The sequence below is a fragment of the Colossoma macropomum genome, unplaced genomic scaffold (genome assembly GCF_904425465.1).
Source record: "Colossoma macropomum unplaced genomic scaffold, Colossoma_macropomum, whole genome shotgun sequence".
In the NCBI taxonomy this organism is placed as follows: Eukaryota; Metazoa; Chordata; class Actinopteri; order Characiformes; family Serrasalmidae; genus Colossoma; species Colossoma macropomum.
This window is the reverse complement of record NW_023495515.1, coordinates 2,873,498-2,893,660: the sequence shown is the minus strand read 5'-3', so window position 1 is coordinate 2,893,660 and position 20,163 is coordinate 2,873,498. Positions and strand designations below refer to the sequence as shown.

The 20,163-nt window shown below is 42.4% G+C and overlaps 1 protein-coding gene across 1 annotated transcript; it reads right to left on the bottom strand.

Moving 5' to 3' along the window:
- Positions 1-5,029: 5,029 nt before the first annotated feature.
- On the bottom strand, positions 5,030-10,065 carry phox2a (paired like homeobox 2A). Its single transcript, XM_036562752.1, has 3 exons — positions 9,719-10,065; positions 8,061-8,248; positions 5,030-6,899 (listed from the first exon to the last, which is right to left on the bottom strand). The coding sequence occupies exons 1-3, from the start codon at positions 9,930-9,932 to the stop codon at positions 6,435-6,437; spliced, it is 867 nt and encodes a 288-aa protein (XP_036418645.1). The 5' UTR covers positions 9,933-10,065; the 3' UTR covers positions 5,030-6,434.
- Between the last annotated feature and the right edge of the window lie 10,098 nt (positions 10,066-20,163).

Here is a 20,163-nt window from a genome sequence, read left to right as displayed (position 1 = left end):
ATTTTCTCCTCTCTCTCAGAGATGAAAGCTTTAAGTGCTGTTTATCTGATGGGGGCAGTTTTGGGGTCGACGAGCTCTTCCAGGTGGTTGTTAGGAGTCTGACTATCTCCTCAGAAATATCTCCTGAAAAATGAAGAACTTGATGGGTGCTTTGACAAGGAATGAAATAAATGAGGGGTACTCTCTTGGTTCTGCACAGTACTGTATATGGGACGGTTGGGAGGCTTCCAGAACGTTCTCCCCAAATTACACCAGGCACAAATGCTCATGTTTGGTATGTTAATGCTTTTTTTCCAATTGCTGAACATTTGGGCCTTTTTTCTGCCACATCCATCTCAAAACCTGATGTAGCTTCATTACTCCACAGTTGCTGCCACATCAAAACCCTGTAACTCATTTATTTGTTCATTTATTACACCATTTACTTTGAGTCAAGATTGTGTGTGTGATGAAACGGTCCAAAATTACTAAGAAAAGGTCGTTTCGTTGTCCTTTGTGGAGAGAATTGGTTTTGCTACAGCCACGAAGTCTTTCACTTTACAGCTACGTTGAGACTGACGCTGCTGCAGGCCCCATTTTTGGAGTTACCGGAAGTGACCACCAGAGGACACTGCAGGACCTTTTAAGATAATTTACTAATCCAGGCACTACTGTGGAAATTCAGTTGAAATCTCGCTCCTCCTTCAGCCGACACCACCACAAACACAATGCACAACCTTTATAAACTGTACCTGGTGGCGGTGAGGCTGTCTGAAACGCGTCTCGTGCATTACTGAGTTTTGTTTTAGAGAAAAAACAAGTAGCGTTTAGACTTCGGAGATTTTCTGTAACCTCTACGTTTGGGAACTGTGTAAAAATGGCTGTTATTGAGACGTTGAGCTTGACTTACAGTTCACGCACTCCTACACGACTACAGAAACACAACCAAGTAACTTTTATTCTGAAATCTCATTCGTTATTCCACTTTGTACTGCCAAACAATGACGCTAGAGAAGACCACGTTTCTTATTTAACTGTATGTCTCATCATTATTGAACTATTCTTATCACTCTTGCTGAGTCTGTAAATTGTCCTGTTTTGTTTTATGTGTCATGTTTTAACCTTTTTAACCGTTTTTTTTTGTCTTGGTTCAAACGTTTCCATGAGTGATAATCGGACAGTTTTTACCGGTAACCTCATTTTGTTAATATTTCATTTTAAGTTAATATTTGTGAATGACCTCTAAACGACTTTCAGTGTCTTTTTTGTTGTTGCTGTTGTTGTTATTGTTGTGTTCTTTTCAGGTGAATAAAAACTAACAGCTGATGTGACCCCTGCCTGTCTTTGTGCCCTGATTGATCAAGAAGGAGAGGGCTGTGTGGCGTTCCTGAGGGTCAAGAGCAGCTCAGAAAGTCATCAGTTTGCAAAATTTGGGGAAAACTAGAGCAGCCCGAGTTGGTTCGTCAGTTCCAGTGTCATTTTAATATCACATGTTCTAGTCAATGTACAGCTTGATTGACTAGCAGTGCACTTGTGTGGAATTAAGGTGCAGATTTTGCCCATGACTTTAAATGTTGTTTGCAAAAAGTTTGGGTGCCTTTGGTCGAATTACATCTTTGGTTTGTTTTTTTTCTGCACATTTTAATGTACAGTTGCTGAATTATAAATAATATACATATAAAAAAAACAAAATATGGCTTGTGCAAAAGATAATAAACAGAAATTATGACTAAAATGTGCAGAAAAATGCAATATTTAAGTTTGTTCCCTGTGCATTTTATTTTCACTTATGAAAATCAACAAAACATTACTTTTGACTGGGGGTGTTAAAACTTATGCATACCACTGTATGTTAAAACCCATATTTAAATTCAGCGGTAGACTATAAATATGGATTTTATCTAACGGTTTATTGAACAAAATATTGTCTGTCACTCAAAACAACTTTTTTAATTTTAAAATTAGGAAATTAAATGATCCTCTTAGCACTTAGAGCTCCGTATTCAGTGTCACTGTGGCCGACATTACGAGCTGGCGACTTTCATTCATAGTGTAACGTTACTACACCACAGTGTTAACACTGAAGTTTCAGTCTCAACCAAAATTATGAAACTGGATCTAAGACCTCATAACTGGTCAGTTTATGGCCACTGGACCCTGTTGGCTGGATATTTTTGGATGACGGACCACCTAGCAGTGACACTAGGAGGGAAAAAAACAACCATGTCAGGTCTGGTGAGTTATGCATCAACAGATGGGCAACAGTCTGTAATTGTACACCTAAATATAGGACATATGAGGTAGCTGTTTCTAGTTAAGTGGCCAGTGAGAGGAATCATAGAAACCATTAATAGTCTGTGTTGGTTTCTGGTGGTGTCCAGTAGTCAGTAATGGTATTTTGTGTTTTCCTGATGGGTTAATATCACAGTGTAAATGCCTCTGATGGTTTATTAGGTGTTCTGGTGTGTTTCCAGACTCATTTGATAGTTTTCTAATGGGAACTAAAGGTGCCCTAAAGGAAACTAGTGGTCTCTTTAATGGCAACCATTAAGCCAGTTTCCATTAGAACAAGTCATCAGGTTTTGATGGTTCTAATGGTCTTTTTTCAGTGCCAAGTGGCCAGTTAGTGGAAGCACAAGGTAGGTGTTTCTAATAAAGTGGCCACTGAATGACTGTACAAGGTAGGTGTTTCTAATAAAGTGGCCAGTGAGTGGAAGCACAAGGGTGGTGTTTCTAATAAAGTGGCCAGTGAGTGTATTTATAATGGTGCATTTAGCTCTATAAAACCTTGTATCTCGATTTCTGTTTTTATTTTTTTGTGTGTGTTTTTGTTTTTTTTTATCACCAGCTGCTCTTTACATTGAATGAACCGTAATTGTGTTGAGTGGTCCGTAGAAATTATCCAAGTGGAAAATATATAATTCCAGTGGCGCAGTGGGTAGCCCTGTTGCCTCACAGCGAGAATGGCCTGGGTTCGATTCCCGGCTGGGTGACCAGGGTCCTTTCTGTGTGGAGTTTGCCTGTTCTCCCCGTGTCTGCGTGGGTTTCCTTCGCGTACCCCGGTTTCCTCCCACAGTCCAAAAACATGCAGTCAGGCTGATTGGACATGCTGAATTGCCCCTAGGTGTGTGTGTGTGTGTGTGACTGTGTATGTCTGTCTGTCTGCCCTGTGATGGATTGGCGACCTGTCCAGGGTGTATCCTGCCTTCCGCCCAAAGACAGCTGGGATAGGCTCCAGCACCCCACCGTGACCCAGAAGGATAAGCGGTTTGGATGATGTATGTATGTATAATAGTACATTAATGGTGTTTCTGAAACTACGACTCCCGGTAGGGGATTTTTGGTTATATGTTCACATATTTGGCACAGCACAAAAAAATATATATCCTTGGTGTCACAACATGTTTTCACATACACAATCGTGGCTATAAATTGTGGTGTTATTGTAAAATGGGTCAAAATACCAGTGAAATTGATGTCCCACACCCTTAAAATGGTTCTTCAAGGCTTCTTTAGTAAAGGCAGTGACTGTATATAGAGCTGTGTTCACTCAAAGAACCATTTATGCATTCAAATGTAATTATTTGCTTGACTAAATGGTTCTTCTGTATGATGGAAAACCCGTCGTATAAAGCTATTTGAAGAATATTATATATACTCACCTCCGTCCGTCCGTGCGTGCGTGCGTGCGTGTGTGCGTGTGTGTGTGTGTGTGTGTTTGTATATATATAAGGTTTTATCACAGAAAAATAATATACTGGAAGTGAACCAGACGGTGCTTTAAATGTGGTTTATTTTGTACAGTATTACACAGTGCCATTAATGAACGTAAGGCCTACGACTGAAAAAGAAAACACACCCTAATGTCGTACGCTCTGACTTAACGGCCATTCGAATTAAGTACACCTTAGCGGCAAGTTACCATAATAAAAGTCGGAAACTACGCAGTATTTATATTACTATTTACAAAATAGTCTCATGTTACAATGAGTCAGGAGCCTGACTGAAAGAAAAAGACGAAAAACATTCTCCCTTTGTTTTTTTTTTCCTCAATAAATTAATGCTAATGGCTTAACTAGGCTTACGTTCAGATACACACTCACACATTAATGGAGATGCTACACAAAGAAGCTTTTAAATGAGTGACTGAACATGTGAAAATGGGCCGAACCATTACAGTGTATGACGATCGATATCGGCCCTCTAATCCTACGAAAAGAAAAAAGCATAAAGAAGTAGAAGCCTGAAGACCACTAGGCCTGAAGACCACTAGGCCTGACGACCACTAGGCCTGAAGACCACTAGGCCTGACGACCACTAGGCCTGTACGACCGTAACAGAATGCCGTATGGGGCCAAAACGCTCCCGACAGGTAAAGCGTATATTTTTGGATCGGAGCGCTTTATTTGAGGGGATATAGGAGAGGGGAGGTGAGGGGATATAGGAGAGGGGAGGTGAGGGGTGGGGAGGGGAGGTGAAGAGGACACTTTCTCTTGTTTTGTCAGTGAAGGACTTACAACAACAGTTCGGTTTAAAAATGCTAATGTTGCTAACATTGAATGAAGGCAAATAGCCGCCTATTAGCATTATGCAAAAGGACAGCATGCTGATGGTGTCTATTCACGGCTAGCCACGCTAGCATGTTTGCTTTAGCTACTCCCTTAATGCCAACACGCACTTCCCTGCTTGCTCTTGCTAATTGGATTGCACTTCTTTCTTTCTTTCTTTCTTCTTTTTCAAAAAGGCTTTGTGATCCTAGAAAGGAAGTTGTGCTTGCTGGTAACAGTCACCCAATCCCTTCTCTAAACTGTCCTTTGGGATTCTGCACTGTTTGGCCTGAAGCTAGGGATGAATAGTGAGGTCTGAAAAGAGGAGGAAAAGGCAGAAATGGGAATGAATGCCGGCGTTCCCTTCAGCCAGACCCAACTGTAGGATTCCCGTCCAGTTGAACAGATACGTGTGACCTGGTTTATTCAGTTTTTTCCAGTTTTAGTAGTTCTTAACCTGGTCACTAGTCGTCATGGTGGTTTTGTACATGCTCAGTTGATTGGAGTCTCAAGTTTCTTGGCCAGTGAAATCTCGAAACTGAGGTCAGGCTTGAAACTTTAATGGATTTTGGTTTGTATTTGTGGACGGCATAGCAGAATTCCTGACCCCTACAGTGTTTAGGCTATTGGAGTCCAGTTAAACTTCACTGTAGGACATGGTAGGTGTTCACAACTGTAGTCTGAGGTGTGAACTGACCAGCGACTCAACTCAGGTTTGCTCTTACTTGACTCAAGACTAGACGCTGCCGTAATCTCAGCTGACTCGAAACTTGAGTCCAACTCAGCCTTAACTGACCTGCAACTGCAACTCCTCTTTAACTGACTCACAACTTGACTCCCAGTTCTTAAGTGATTCACAACTCTGACTCGCCTTAACTGACTCGCAACTTGAGTCAGACTCGAGACTCAGGAAACTTCAGCCTGAGAAAGAAACATGGCCATGCTCAGTCATTGTGCAGTCAACTTGCGGCAGGTGTCAGGTTCAGTACAGCTTCAAATAACAAACCTTTCATCATAGGAAATCTTTCAGTCTGATTGGTGAAATAAAGCGCTACATGCAGTAATTGTGGTTAAAGTAACGAGGCAAAACAACTTGAAATGGCTGTTTTGCATGTAGTTCAGTTAGCAAGTATGCCAACTAGCACAACTGCTCATTTAACTGAAGTTGTCAGCTAATCTAGTTGATGTTTTAAGACACTGTTGCTCGGGTTGCGCTTCAGTTCTGTCCCTCTTACTCAGGGTTTTCTGTCATGAATGGCTTGATATTTTAAGCAAAATCAAACCTGACTGGTTTTTAGCTGGTCTACCTTTGTCCAATGCAATGCCAGCAGCTAATATTGACACTAAACTAAAATTCTCTAAAGACTCAAGATTCGACTCGGACTCTTGCCTCAACTCTGACTCACATGAAGTGAATGTAAACACCTCTGCTGTAGATTCAACACTGTTGTTTTAACACTGTCGAGGTTCACTCAACATCGTCTGTGTAAGTTCAACGTTGTTGGTGTTCACTGTGCACTGAATCTGACGCTGTAGTTATCAGTTCAACACTAGGTGTTCATTCAACAATACAGGTCTATAGTCAAAACTGGGAGATTGGAAGAAAAAAAACATCTCATTGGCTGATTACTTTCTACTGGTAATGGTAGAGACGAAAACAGGACAAAGGATGCAACTAATAGAGGAAGTGGCAGAGTGGTCAGCAGAAGTGGATAATAACTGCTGATAATGTTTACAATCAAGACACACACACACACACACACACACACACACACAGACAGTGGAAGCGCCAACAAGTCCAACATGACAATAAATTAGAAGGGAGTCCAGCTCTAAGGTAAAACAAAAAGAGAGCAAGGCAGCAACAGTATAAGGGACCACACGCTTAGAGAGAAGAAAACCCAACGTCTAAAACAGGTTGGTCTTGAGCGCGCCCGGCTTTCTGTGGAAGGACGAGAGCACTCCGGCGAAGGGGCCGGCGGCCATACTGTCCGCGGGCTGCCACGTCTTCAGCAGCTCTGGCCCCTGGGGGCCGCTCGGGGTCAGGCCACCTGTCCCAGGCCAAGTAGGAGACTTCAGCCCCTGGTGGACGGACGGGGAGGTGGAAGTGCTGGCAAAGCCGGCTGAGGACACCGACACCGGGCTGGGGCTGAGGCTTCCGGCCCCTGGGCTGCCCATGTTGCCCGAGCTGGGCAGGGAAGCCGTGCTGTCCGGTGTTGGGCTGCATGTGGACTCTTTGGACTCGTCGTCTTCGGACGAAGAGCGCGCCTCGCCTGACTTCTTGGCATTCCCACTGTTGCCCGCATTTCCACTTTTGGAGTTGGCGGCGCGCTCCTGTTTGCGGAATTTGGCACGCCTGTTCTGGAACCACACCTGCGGGGGTGACAACACCTGTTACTTGAGCTCGTTTGATTGATCCTCAGGTGGGTGGAGTAGCTTTAAACCATCTTTGAGAAATCAATGAAATAATGATTTGAGTGGAGCATAAGAGCTGATTTTTGTTAGATTAGGAGGGATTAGGAGCTTAAAGACTACGATGTAAGGTGGAAAAGATAGATTCTTAAAAAATGTACTTAAGTAGAAGTAAAAATATTTTTGGTAAACATGCAAAAATGCATCAATTCAAATCCATCACAGTTGTACTTAAGTACATGGGTAAGTAAATGAAACTAGATACCATCTGCATGTGGTTTATAATGTATTTGGCACCTGATACAACTCAAGTTATACGTCCTTAGATTGCCTGAATTGTATTATATATTATCTAAAAAAGCATTTTTTTCCCTGAGTTATCGGCTCCTGATCCTCTAAAGGCTCCAGACTGTCCAGACTAAATTGCAGACTTTTGACCAATACTTGATGCAGTGGCCACTTACATAAACATCTTATGTATTTGTCTTAAGTTACAATGCTTAATTTCTTAATTTCTTGCATTTAAAGCTACAAATTTAATTTTAAAGTTTGCAACTGCCAAAAATTTTTTAGAGCTGAAATTTAAACCTAATGTATAAAACTCGGTTCACAATTACGGATTTTTTTCTTCTCATTTTAAACTTTACTTTTCACTGAAGAGATATTATACAGTTACTAAGGCAAAGAAAAAAATTCGTTTATGATGCTTCAAAATTTTAATTGGTGTCTGGTGTGTTATTTTCCGTTTGCTCTCCTTTTTTAAACTCGAAAATTGTATTGTAATATAGAAATAGTTATGTAATTATAGCATATGAAAAGTGCTCTATTTCTATGTATTTGCTGGGCTTAACGTGTTGGAAATAATAAAACAAAATATAAAACGTCATAACGTTTATTTTAAAGTTTTTTCATAAACATTAACCACATTAAAATGTAATTTCTGTGTCTATAGAATTCATTTATGCTAATTAATTTATGCTGTATTAATTCATTACTATGTATATATATTTATAAACACATTTAAATAATCAAGTAGGTAAATAAATATACATGAACATCTCAGTTTAATTAGTATTTCGATTATTACTGTTATTGTCAATTTCGTTGTTTTTAAAAAAGCACCTGCACTCGCGCCTCCGTCAGGTCGATCTTGAGCGCGAGCTCCTCGCGTGTGTAGATGTCCGGGTAGTGTGTCTCGGCGAACACGCGCTCGAGCTCCTTCAGCTGCGAGCTCGTGAAGGTGGTGCGGATCCTCCTCTGCTTCCTCTTCTCATTCAGCCCGGAGGGGTCCGAGAAGAACTTGTAGGGCACTGAGGGGGGAGCGGGGAGAGGGGGAGAGAGTTTAGGGGGGCTTTTCAAACTAATTCACAATTCACGGTGACGCAGTTCTTTTCCTCTTAATGAATTTATGAATTTTTACTTTTGCGTGAAAAAAGCGTTTAATTTGAAGAATGAAACTTGATCCCTGGACAAAATAATAATAATATTATATAATAACAACAACAACAACAACAACAATAATAATAATAATAATAATAATAATAATAATAATAATAATGAGAAGAAGAATATCGAATTTGGTTAAAACGAATCTTATTTTAAGGTCAAATTTTGCGTCTAATTTTCTAATTTCTAAGACTAATTCTGACCTGCACACAGCTGAGCCTCCTTGTCATGGATGTCAGGTTTTCACACAAAAAAATAAGAAATTAGGGGAAAATCTCACATTATCATCTTCATTTTATCACTGTTAAAAATTAGATCTTGGAAAATTGATTTGTTGCTATATTGATCATTATTAGATTTCACTGAAAAGCTGCCAGTTAAGTTTTTGCTTCCAGTCTAATCGCTCTAATTCTAGTCTAGTACATCTGAATATAAAGTATTATATTGTAATAAATTATTATAACAGTGTTATTTCGCTCCACATTCACGACGCGTCTTTTATAAATTTCTCATTACAGCGCTTTGAATTTATGCGATTGAGTAGAATAAAATGCCATACATCAACACTGTGTCTGTCGCTCAGTTGACTTATTTTGGGAATAATAACTGCGTTGATGTATTTGATTTATTAGTTAACTGACACGTTTAATAGCGCTTTTTAATTTTTTTGTTTGTTTTGTTTTTTTGCGAATTTGCGAATTACAAAAATGTAAATTTGGCGAAAGTGGGAACATAAGATGGTAACTTCATCATTTTTCATTTTAATTCATTTTTTTAAACCAACCACGAACCAGGCAAGGGCGCTATTATATTATATTATATTATATTATATTATATTACAGCCGCAGCGGCTGTTCGCGTTCAAACAGGTGGAGAAGCGCTAAAAATGATGGACAGTGGTTCAGGGGTCAAACGTGTCAATTGGCAGCACGTGAATCAACACATCGCATCAACACAGTCGCTATTTTTCAGTTTGCTTTGCGCGCAAAAAATGCGTCAATCTGTTTCACTCGCGATTGAAACTCGTCCACAAGTAAAAGCCCCATATAATATAATATAATATAATATAATATAATATATTATAATATAATATAATGTAATATAATATAATATAATATAGTATTATATAATATAGCCGCAGTTCGAATTCCTATTCGCCAGCCTCTTGTTCGAATTTTCCCGTTCCACCTTAAATGATGCAGCAGCCTCAGGCGCTAGAATGTACCTGCTGCACCGTTTAAGGTGGACTGGACAGTTCAAACAGAAGCTGACTCCAGCCTGGTGAGTTTGGCGCAGTTCGGCGCAGTTCGGCGCAGTTCTGCGGAGCTCCTTACCTGCGCTGTAGGGCGCCGGCTGGTGCTCCCTCAGCGCCCCGAGCGCGCAGCTGGCCGTGCCGAGGCTCGCGCAGCCCGGTGCCGCGCCGAAGCTGCTCCGTATCGGGTTGTACTGGAACGTGTTGGCCTGGCTGCACGAGCTGAAGTCCGCGTAGGCCGAGGCCTCCATGGCGGCCATGCACGAGTCGTACGTGTTCAGGTACGGGTAATCCATCCGCGCGCGCTGGGGATCCACTCCTTCTGCTGCTGCTGTTGCTCCAAACCTCCACTCCCGTCTGTTCTTCCCGCCGCGAGTGCGCGCGCGCCTCTCTTCTCCGTGTCGCCGCCGCTGAACCTCCTCGTGCACCTCCTCCTACTCCTGCCGCTCGCGCCCGGCACATCCACAGAAAAAAACAAGAAGTGTCCCGCTCGTTTCCACGCCGCGCGCGCTCCTCCCGTCAGTCAGCGCTTGAGTCCTCCTGCTAGGCTGGCTGTGCTGCGCTCGCGCCCCGCTTCTAATAAACTGGGCAGCGCGCGCGAGACAATGGCGAGGCGGCGGTCTCTTTGCATGACAATGTCCAAGAGCTCGCGCGCAGGTGGGGAAAGGGTGGGGGGGCGGTGTAGGTGGGGGCATTTGGAGAGAGGAGGGGGGTCCATTCTCACTCACTCTCTCTCTCTCTCTCTTTAACCCTTTACCAGCAAACATCTGCCCGCTCGCGAGGAGCTGAGCCAAGTTGTTTTAACATATTATCCCTTTTTGAATAATAATAATAATAATAATAATAATAATAATAATTATTATTATTATTATTATTATTATTATTATTATTATCATTAATGTTATTATTATTATGATTATTGTTGTTGTTATTATTCATCAATCAATAAAAGCCTATTTATTTTGTTTTTATTTATTATTTTTCCCCCGGAGCTCATCTGTAGTGAAAATATTTTAATTTAATTTAATTTTAATTTTATTTATTTTATCCCCTCGCGACCCCTTTTTTACAGTGACGCTCTCATTTTATTTAATTTTATTGTATTTTATTTTATTTTATTTTCCCCCAGACCTCATCTATTACACGCCCGACTAACGTCTTATTGTTTATTTGTTTATTTATTTACTGTTTAAATCGTCTATTCAGTAAAGCAGTTCGCCCTCCGCGCGCTCCTCACTGCAGTACCTTCACGTGCGACACCGCGAGGAAAAACAAAATCTAATAACTGCTAATAATTTTAGGACTGAGTGAATCCTGCACGCGCTCGATGCCCCTTCGGTGGCCCCTTTCTGTTAGACCCCTGATTATTATTATCATTATTATTATCATTATTATTATTATTATTATATTATTATTATTATTACTGCTTCAACGGTCATTAATGCGGTGAAAATGACAGCAGCCAGTGTTGCAGTTCAGTTCAATCTAGCAAAAAAAGCGCGGGTTCTTTATTAAAAGGAATGGTTCTACTTAGAACCGTGAGTTCTATCTGGACCCATCTGCGTGCTTAAATGGTTTTTTGCATTATAAAATGGTTCTTCAGATGGATGGAGAATATGTTGTGTATGGTTCTATGTAGAACCTTTTGAAAATGGTTCCGTATAGCGCCAACAGTTAAGCTTGTGGAAACAGCAGAACCCGCCTCAGCGCTGTATAGAACCCTTTAGAGAAGGTTCTATATAGAACCAACACATTCTCCGTCATTTTGAAGAACGGTTTCACCATGCAGAGAACCATTTAGGCATGAAATGGTTCTAGACAGAACTACTGTCTTTACTAAAGAACCCTTGAAGAACCGTCTTGTTTGAGAAAGCTCGTCTGTTCTTCTTCTTCTATTTTCACGCGTCTAAAAACTTCATCAGCCTCAGCCACTCAGAGCAGCTCGCGCTCAGTCTGCTCTGCCCTCCTGCGCGCGCTCGATTAGATTAGAGAGGAGAGGAGCTGCACGCGGGGCATCTGTTCTGTGTCAAATCAGGCAAACAAAAAGAAGAAGAAGAAGAAGAAGAAGAAGAAGAAGAAGAAGAAAACACTTTTCGTTAAAATTATTTCTCACGGTTTCGTTTTTTTGTTTGTGCCCAAATGTGAATAATTGGTCGACCTGCTTCATGTTTACTTTAAACGCACATTTTTGTGTGTGTCTGTTAAAGTATCCGTTTCAGTGTCACGAGGATTAATAAATAAAATCAAATGAAATGAAATAAAAACGTTTAACGGCCCGTTTGGTCGTTTTTTCGTTAGTTTTATTCTAAAGTGATTTTTTTTTCGTTTAATAATTTTGTGCTGTCTCTTTGCCTAAAATGCCAAAACCTCAATAACTAAATTAAGTTAAATTAAGATTGACGCATTCATCAGCGCAGTTTCATACAAATGAAATATCAGTGCTCATGTTTTAGTAGAAAGACGGTTTTTTCCAGTGCTGCCTAAAATAAAACCGTCTCTGGTTTATTTCCACCATAACGCTCCTGGATTGGCGCTCGAGCCGTTTAATCTCATTGTCGTGTACCGTTGTTTCCAGCTCGTGCGGTGTCAGAATTAAGCAGGAGTGGAGGAGTGAGGCTCCTCTGTCAGCCGCACTGCACCATCACCTCACATCCGCAGCACGTGACGCTTAATGCGCGCTCGTGCTTATTCTGTTATTCAGATTTACCATGAAAACCAATTCAGCGCAAAATGACGACCAGCGAACAGAATGACTTTTATTATTTAAACAGGTAAAACGACGGGCGGATGTTTGAGGGTGTTAGGATGGTGTATGATGCTGTTATGGTGGTATGGTGGTCTTGGACGGTGTTAGTCTAGTGTATGAGGCTCTTATGGAGTTAAGATGGTCTGTGATGGTGTTATGATGGCGTATGATGCCTGCTATTGTAGTATGATGGGGTGTGGTGGTGTCCAGTGGTGTTTTGATGGTCTGTAATGGTGTTATACTAGTAGCTAGTGGTGGATGATGGTCTGTGATGGTGTTATGTTGGTGGATGATGGTCTGTGATGGTGTTATGATGGTGGATGATGGTCTGTTCTTGTGTTATGATGGTGGATGATGGTCTGTGATGGTATTATGATGCCTGTTAAGGTAGTATGATGGGATATGATGGTCTTTGATGGTGTTATGATGGTGCCATGAAGATGTGTGATGGTCTGTGATGGTGTTACGATGGTGCCATGAAGGTGTGTGATGTCTGTAATGGTGCCATGATAGAGTTTGATGGTGCCATGATGGAGTCTGTGTTGGTGTTACACTAGTAGTTGGTGGTGGATGATGATCTGTGATGGTGTTTTGTTGGTGGATGATGGTCTGTGGTGGTGTTATGTTGGTGGATGATGGTCTGTTATTTTTGTATATATGAAGAGATATCATGGTCTGTTATGGTGTTTTTCTAGTGTATGATGCTCTGTTGGAGTTAAGATGGTCTGTGATGGTGTTATGATGGTGCCATGAAGGTGTGTGATGGTCTGGTTTTGATGGTCTGGTAGATGATGGAGGATGATGGTCTGTGATGGGGTTATGCTGGTAGATGATGGCAGATGATGGTCTGTGATGGGGTTATGCTGGTAGATGATGCAGATGATGGCAGATGATGGTCTGTGATGGGGTTATGCTGGTAGATGATGGCAGATGATGGTCTGTGATGGGGTTATGCTGGTAGATGATGGCAGATGATGGTCTGTGATGGGGTTATGCTGGTAGCTGATGGCAGATGATGGTCTGTGATGGGGTTATGCTGGTAGATGATGGCAGATGATGGCAGATGATGGTCTGTGATGGGGTTATGCTGGTAGCTGATGGCAGATGATGGTCTGTGATGGGGTTATGCTGGTAGATGATGATGGCAGATGATGGTCTGTGATGGGGTTATGCTGGTAGATGATGGCAGATGATGGTCTGTGATGGGGTTACACTGATGGATGATGGTGAATGGTGGTCTGTGACGCTGTTAAGATGGTGGATGATGGTGGATGATGGTCTGTGATGGTGTTATTATGGTGGATGTTGTTTTTTATGCCTTTATCATAGCCTTCGAGGGTCTGTGGTGGTGTTATGATGCTGTGTGGTGGTCTATTGACGGTGTCTCTTTCTCCTGCGGCTCTAACCTCCCCCTAACCCAGGTTGTCCCGGAGCGTCTCGCGGTGCCCTGTCACGGTGCATTTGGGTAAATGCGAGGCCGGATGGTGGCGAGTCTCCTCCCCTTCACTCTCCATCCATCAGCGGCCAAATTACACCCATCAACCAGCGCGGTTCATTCCCGCCAGCGGACAGATCACATCCGCAGGAAAAGAAGGGAGAGGAGGAGGAGGAGGAGGAGGAGGATGAAGGCGCGGATATCGGCAACAAGTGGTCATCCAGACCTTTCAGCAGCGCGTGCTTCATTACATTACAGCTGCGGGACACGCTTATTCTCCCGCCCAGCGCTGGACCACAAACACCTCGACATCTCTACATTTAGACTGGACACACATTCAAACAACAGCTCATAGTTAGACATGCATTTTTTTGTATATATATATATATATATATATATATATATATATATATACATATATATATATGGGGGGAGGGGGGGCTGTGCACTGTGCAAACGTTGTGGCACATTTTATACATTTCATATTTTCATATTTTATATCTTATTTATGTTAAACTCAGCAGATAAATAAAAATTATACATTATAATTTGCAAAAAAAAATTACAAATTAACAGTGTGTTCATTTTCACTTAGAAAATCCATATTAAATATTAGATTATATTATTTCAAAGTATTCACTAATTTGTGTATGTGTACATATTGGTGAATAAATAATTTCATTCATAGAATTTATTCATTAATTCAAAATGACGAGTCAGTATAATAAATTACGTAATTAATTCATCTTTCCTTTCAAAACAACAATTTAAGTTAAAGTAATGAATATTTAAAGCTAAATATGATGATTGTTTTATCATACGTCATAGTCTTCTAGTGGACAGCACTTCAGCACTGACGGGCCGGACAGCGGCTCCGGACGCTGTTCAGAGTTTCGATCAGAATAAAAACAGTTTACATTTCAGTATCAATCTCTAGAACGAATGACGACACCAGTGACGTTTATCTGTGTGGAGTCAAGCAGTCCGCCAATAGGCTGCTTCCGCTGCTTTCATCAGCCAATAGGATCGGCTCATCAGTGCATCAGGCTGCTGTACGGGCTGCTTTCAATCCTATTGGCTGATGCAAGCGTCCAATGATTATTGATTATTTATAGCAGCATATATGGGTTATTTATATCAGCCCCTCCCTCTCTCTCTCTCTCTCTCTTTCTCTCTCTCTCTCTCTCTCTTTCTCCCTCCTTATCTATCTATCCATCACTCTGGCACCAGTCCTCTTCTCCTCTCATCAATCTTAACCCCCCCCTCGAGCCTACCTCCCAGCTTCATTACTCCAATCTGCATGCACGAGCCTGAGCGGGACCCCCCTCGCGACCCATCGGATGCCATTAATGTCAGACGGACGAGAGAAGCCAAACTAAAACGAAGCGGAATTCGATTAGGGACCCTCCCCTCCCCCTCCGTTTTGGGTCTGAAAATGCCCCTTTTTTGTGATGGCAAAGCAGAAATGGAGAAATATGGGCCTGTTTTAAAGACTATGAGAAATTAATTGAGCCACTTAGACTGAAAAAGGCTGAATATGTTGGCCTCGCTGCTCCGCGGGAAAGGTATTTTATATTAAAGAAGAAAGGGATCGATCAGATGTTGCGCGCCGGTAGCTACGCTGCAGAAATAATTCGGTGTTTTAGTTTAATAACGTCAGTTAGATGTTGACTCCATTGAAAGTCTAATAGTACCTGAACCCCAGCAAAAAAAACCCAGATCACAAAGTATCAGAGAGAAAATATCACAACATTAAAAAGACTCTGGCTGTAAGGGTCCCACACCACCCCACAGGCTGCCCAGCACTGAGGGCATTAAAGCTGGCCTGGGCAAAAGAGGACCCGTCCTGATATCGAACATTAACACATCGAGATGTGAAAAGATCAATATCGCGATTCTCGTCGCAGCGATTAACCGCGCCGCTCCCTCCAGCAGCGCCTCCTGAACAATCCACTTTCCTACGGCGCTGCACGTCTGTCAATCACAGTGAAAGGCCCTCAGGCCCCGCCCTCTGTTTGCCCAAGCTCCCTGGCCATAAGCTCTCCTTCATGTTTAATGGCCAATGAATTTTAAAGGTGCGGGGAAACCCCCCCAGGAGAGTTTAGACCCGGATTAGCGCCCATTTTAAAGACAAACAGAGGAGCTTTACAGCGCATTTAAAAGGCTGATGAGAGAGAGAGAGAGAGAGAGAGAGAGAGAGAGAGGCTTTGAAGAGTTTAAAGCGGAAAGTGAAACAGTTTGATCTGCAAACTCGCCCCTGACACTGAGCTGCTCTCTCTCTCTCTCTCTCTCTCTCTCTCTCTCTCTCTCTCTCTGGCCTTGGTTCACAAATCTGTGGTCAACATCAGAAACCTGGTGAACAAAACTGTAATAAAACATTAATAAAGCATCAATAAAACATTCATCCTGTGTCCAAGTTCGTACAGATGATCTAACAGCGGAGACTGAGAGCGGCTGAGACAGGGCGAGGTGAGGGTCTCTGAAGCAGATGAAGCCCCTGCAGACAGTGTTCCAGTCTGCCTGTATAAGAGCAGTGATTCATGTGGCGCGTGACCTCAGCGGTAGAAGTGTCGGAGTGTATCAGTTTCTACTGTCTCTCTTTATGATGTGTTTTATATGAACAATTCAGCTCAGTGTAAAGATACAGTTCCTCATATCTTCAGTCTGAAGTCAAGCTGATTAACAACAAACACACTTTACAGCCTTTCCGAGAGCCGATAATGCAGGAAGCGTCTGCAGCCATCTGTCTGTCTGTCTGCCCGTCTGTCTGTCTGTCTCTCTATCTATCTATCTATCTATCTATCTATCTATCTATATCTATCTATCTGTTTCTATCTATCTGTTTCTGTCTATCTGTCTGTCTATCATTTTTCCGGTAATTCCAGATTGCTGGGTCTTCATAAGATTAAATGATAAACATTTTTCTCTTATTTTATATTTCAAACAACTTATTATTATTATTATTATTATTATTATTATTATTATTATTAAACATACACCACGTTATTATTTTAAATTAAAAAAAAATATATAGGCTATTATAAACGTTGAACTATATACTTCAACAGGCTGAGAGAGAGAGTGTGTGTGTGAGTGTGTGTCTGTGTGTGTGTCTGTGTGTGTCTGTGTGTGTGTGTGTGTGTGTCTGTGCTGTGTGTGTGTGTGTGTGTGTCTGTGTGTGTGTGTGTGTGTCTGTGTGTGTGTCTGTGTCTGTGCGTGTGTGTCTGTGTGTGTGTGTGTCTGTGTGTGTGTGTGTGTGTGTGTGTCTGTGGTGTGTGTCTGTGTGTGTGTGTCTGTGTGTGTGTGTCTGTGTGTGTGTCTGTGTGTGTGTCTGTGTGTGTGTCGGTGTGTGTGTGTGTCTGTGTGTGTGTCTGTGCGTGTGTCTGTCTGTGTGTGTCTGTGTGTGGGTGTGTCTGTGTGTGTGTGTGTGTGTGTGTGTCTGTGTGTGTGTGTGTGTGTGTGTGTGTGTTGTGTCTGTGTGTGTGTGTGTGTCTGTGTGTGTGTGTGTGTGTGTGTGTCTGTGTGTGTCTGTATGTCTGTGTGTGTGTGTGTCTGTGTGTGTGTCTGTGTGTGTGTTTGTGTCTGTGTGTGTGTGTGTGTGGTGTCTGTGGTGTGTGTGTTGTCTGTGTGTGTGTGTCTGTGTGTCTGTGTGTGTCTGTGTGGTGTGTGTGTGTGTGTGTTGTGTCTGTGTGTGTGTCTGTGTGTGTGTGTGGTGTGTGTGTCTGTGTGTGTTTGTGTCTGTGTGTGTGTGTCTGTGTGTGTGGTGGTGTGTGTGTGTGTGTCGTGTGGTGTCTGTGTGTGTGTTGTGTCGGGTGTGTGTCGTGTGTGTGTCTGTGTGTGTGTGTCGTGGTGTTTGTGTCTGTGTGGTTGTGTGTGTCTGTGTGTGTGTTGTGTGTCTGTGTGGTGTGTGGTCTGTGTGTGTGGCGTGTGTGTGTCTGTCTGTGGTGTGTGTGTGTGTGTGTTTGTGTCTGTGTGGTGTCGTGTGTGTGGTGTGTGTGTGTCTGGGTGTTGTGTCTGGTGTGTGTGTGTCTGTGTGTCTGTGTGGTGTCTGTAGTCGATGTCTGTGTGTGTGTGTGTGTGTGAGTGTGTGTGTGTGTGTTGTGTGTGTGTGTGTGTGTCGTGGTGTGTGTGTGTGTGGTGTGTCTGTGTGTGTTTGTGTCTGGTGTGTGTGTGTCTGTGTGTGTTTGTGTCTGTGTGTGTGTGTGTCTGTGTGTGTGTGTCTGTGTGTGTGTCTGTCTGTATGTGTGTGGTGTGTGTGTGTGTGTGCGCGCGCGCGCGCGCGGGTCCTTGCTTTGCTCCTGAAATGGTCGCTCTGAGGGGAAAAAAAGAAAACAGAGAAAGAAAAACAGAATCTCTCTCTCTCCCTCTCTCTCTCTCTATCTCTCTCGTGCGCGCCGCCCGGCCCCTCGCGCTAATCAGATGAGTCAGTGGCCCCGCGCCCCGGAGCCCCGCCCAGCTGCGGTTGTGGAGAGTTAATGAAATTAAACCCCTCCCCCCGCTAAACTAATTAGAGCCGCAATCTGCCACGCGAGCTGCGCCCGAGCCAGAGCTGAATTAGCCACAATGGATTCTTCCTTTTCTGCTCTCTCAGAAAGGAGGAAGAGGCGCGGAGGGCCGGTTTGTTTTCGGGGGAGGGGGTCTTCTGCTTTACCCTCTGAACTCCTTCTAAAGGAGGGACCTGCTGTAGCTCACCAGACCCCCACCTTCTGAACGCCAGCGTTCAGCTCCCTCCGTGGAAACGTCCCGTGGTTGTTTCTGTTAACTTTGAGCAGCAGGTGAGGAACATCAGGCAGCTTTTAGCAAGAAACATGGTTCTAGCAGGGAACCCTCAGGGCCTTCTGGTCCCTCAGAGAAGAAAATGTAAATTTTATGTCGTGTTTGTTTGATGTGATCATCACGCGTGTCGTATTTAAACTCTGTAAGTATTACAGTGGCACTCATTTCATTGCTTGGAAACAAAAGGGATAAATTCTTGAAAAGCCCAGGAAAATGATCCAATCAGGATTTGTATCTAGGCAGAAAAAGCCAAGCGAGCTCTCCCATTGGTTAGAACTTCAGGAGCTGAACTGAAGGCCTTACATGTTAAATTAACCACTGAAATAATTAATGCTGCATTTCAGATAGATCTTATTTATAAGGTGAGGGGACATGAACGCCACCACTAGTATTTACTAGTGGGGGAGTCGGATGTTGACGAGCTGGGGGCGCATCATCAAAATAGCAGTGATAGTTGCTGATAAACTGCTTATATTTAAGTTATTATCCATATACGAAAACATAAACATAAGTGCATGCTAAGTGATGCTGAATGAAAACATTACTTGTCTCATAAACATCCTCTGCTCTTCATTTTGTTGCAGTAACGAAAAATAAACCGACTCTTTAAAGACAGAAAAAAAAAAAACATTATTTCCAGGGTGTATATTTTGTTTCCGACCAAAACTATTTGAACACCAATTGGGGTGTACTTATAACCTCCAAAGCCATAAGCAAGAATTTCCAAGGAGGACAGAATAAGAGCTGACAGTAGAATCAACCAATCATGCTTTGATTTGCAATGGGACCAATTTTTTGAGAAAAAACTTCACTTTAGGCCTTCTGAAAGTTCTAGATATGACACTGAGTGTATATACGAATGGTATATAATAAAAAAAGAAGGTTCTTCAAGGGTTCTTTAGTAAAGGCAATGGTTGTCGCTCCCAGATGCTTCCATTCACAATAATGGCACTTACGGTTGTCCAGGGCAGCTCTAGCAGGGCAGAACTTTCACAAATTGACTTCTGGCAAAGGTGGCGTCCTATGAGAAAGTCACGTTTAAAGTCACTGAGCTCTTCAGTCTGACTTCTCCTTCTACCTATTTATCAATGGAGACTGCATGGCTATGTGCTGGACTTTATACCTTTTAGCAACGAGTGTGGCTGAAACACCTGAACTCAACCTTTTGACCGTATACTGTATATGTTAATATATCGGCTACAAACCTTAAATAAAATATAGGATGTTTTTACAACCTTTAAATATCTAAATTTAATCTAGAATGGCTAAAAAAGGTTCATATGAATCTGTGTTAGCTTATATAATGGGAAATTAACATTGTCAAAAAGGTGTTTTGATGTTTAGTAGCCTGTTGGGCTAACTCCGGTTTTTCGTGAGTTAAAGGCACCCATATATGAAAATCACTTTCATTGATTAAAAATGACAACGTAACTTGCTTATTTATTGTTACTATGTCACAGAGTAGATTCTCTTAAGGCAGCCACTGTCATCTAATGTTGACCTGGACCATGGCCAGTTTAAGGAGAGCCTGGCCACTTCCTATTTCTCTGATTATACCAAAAAAAACATC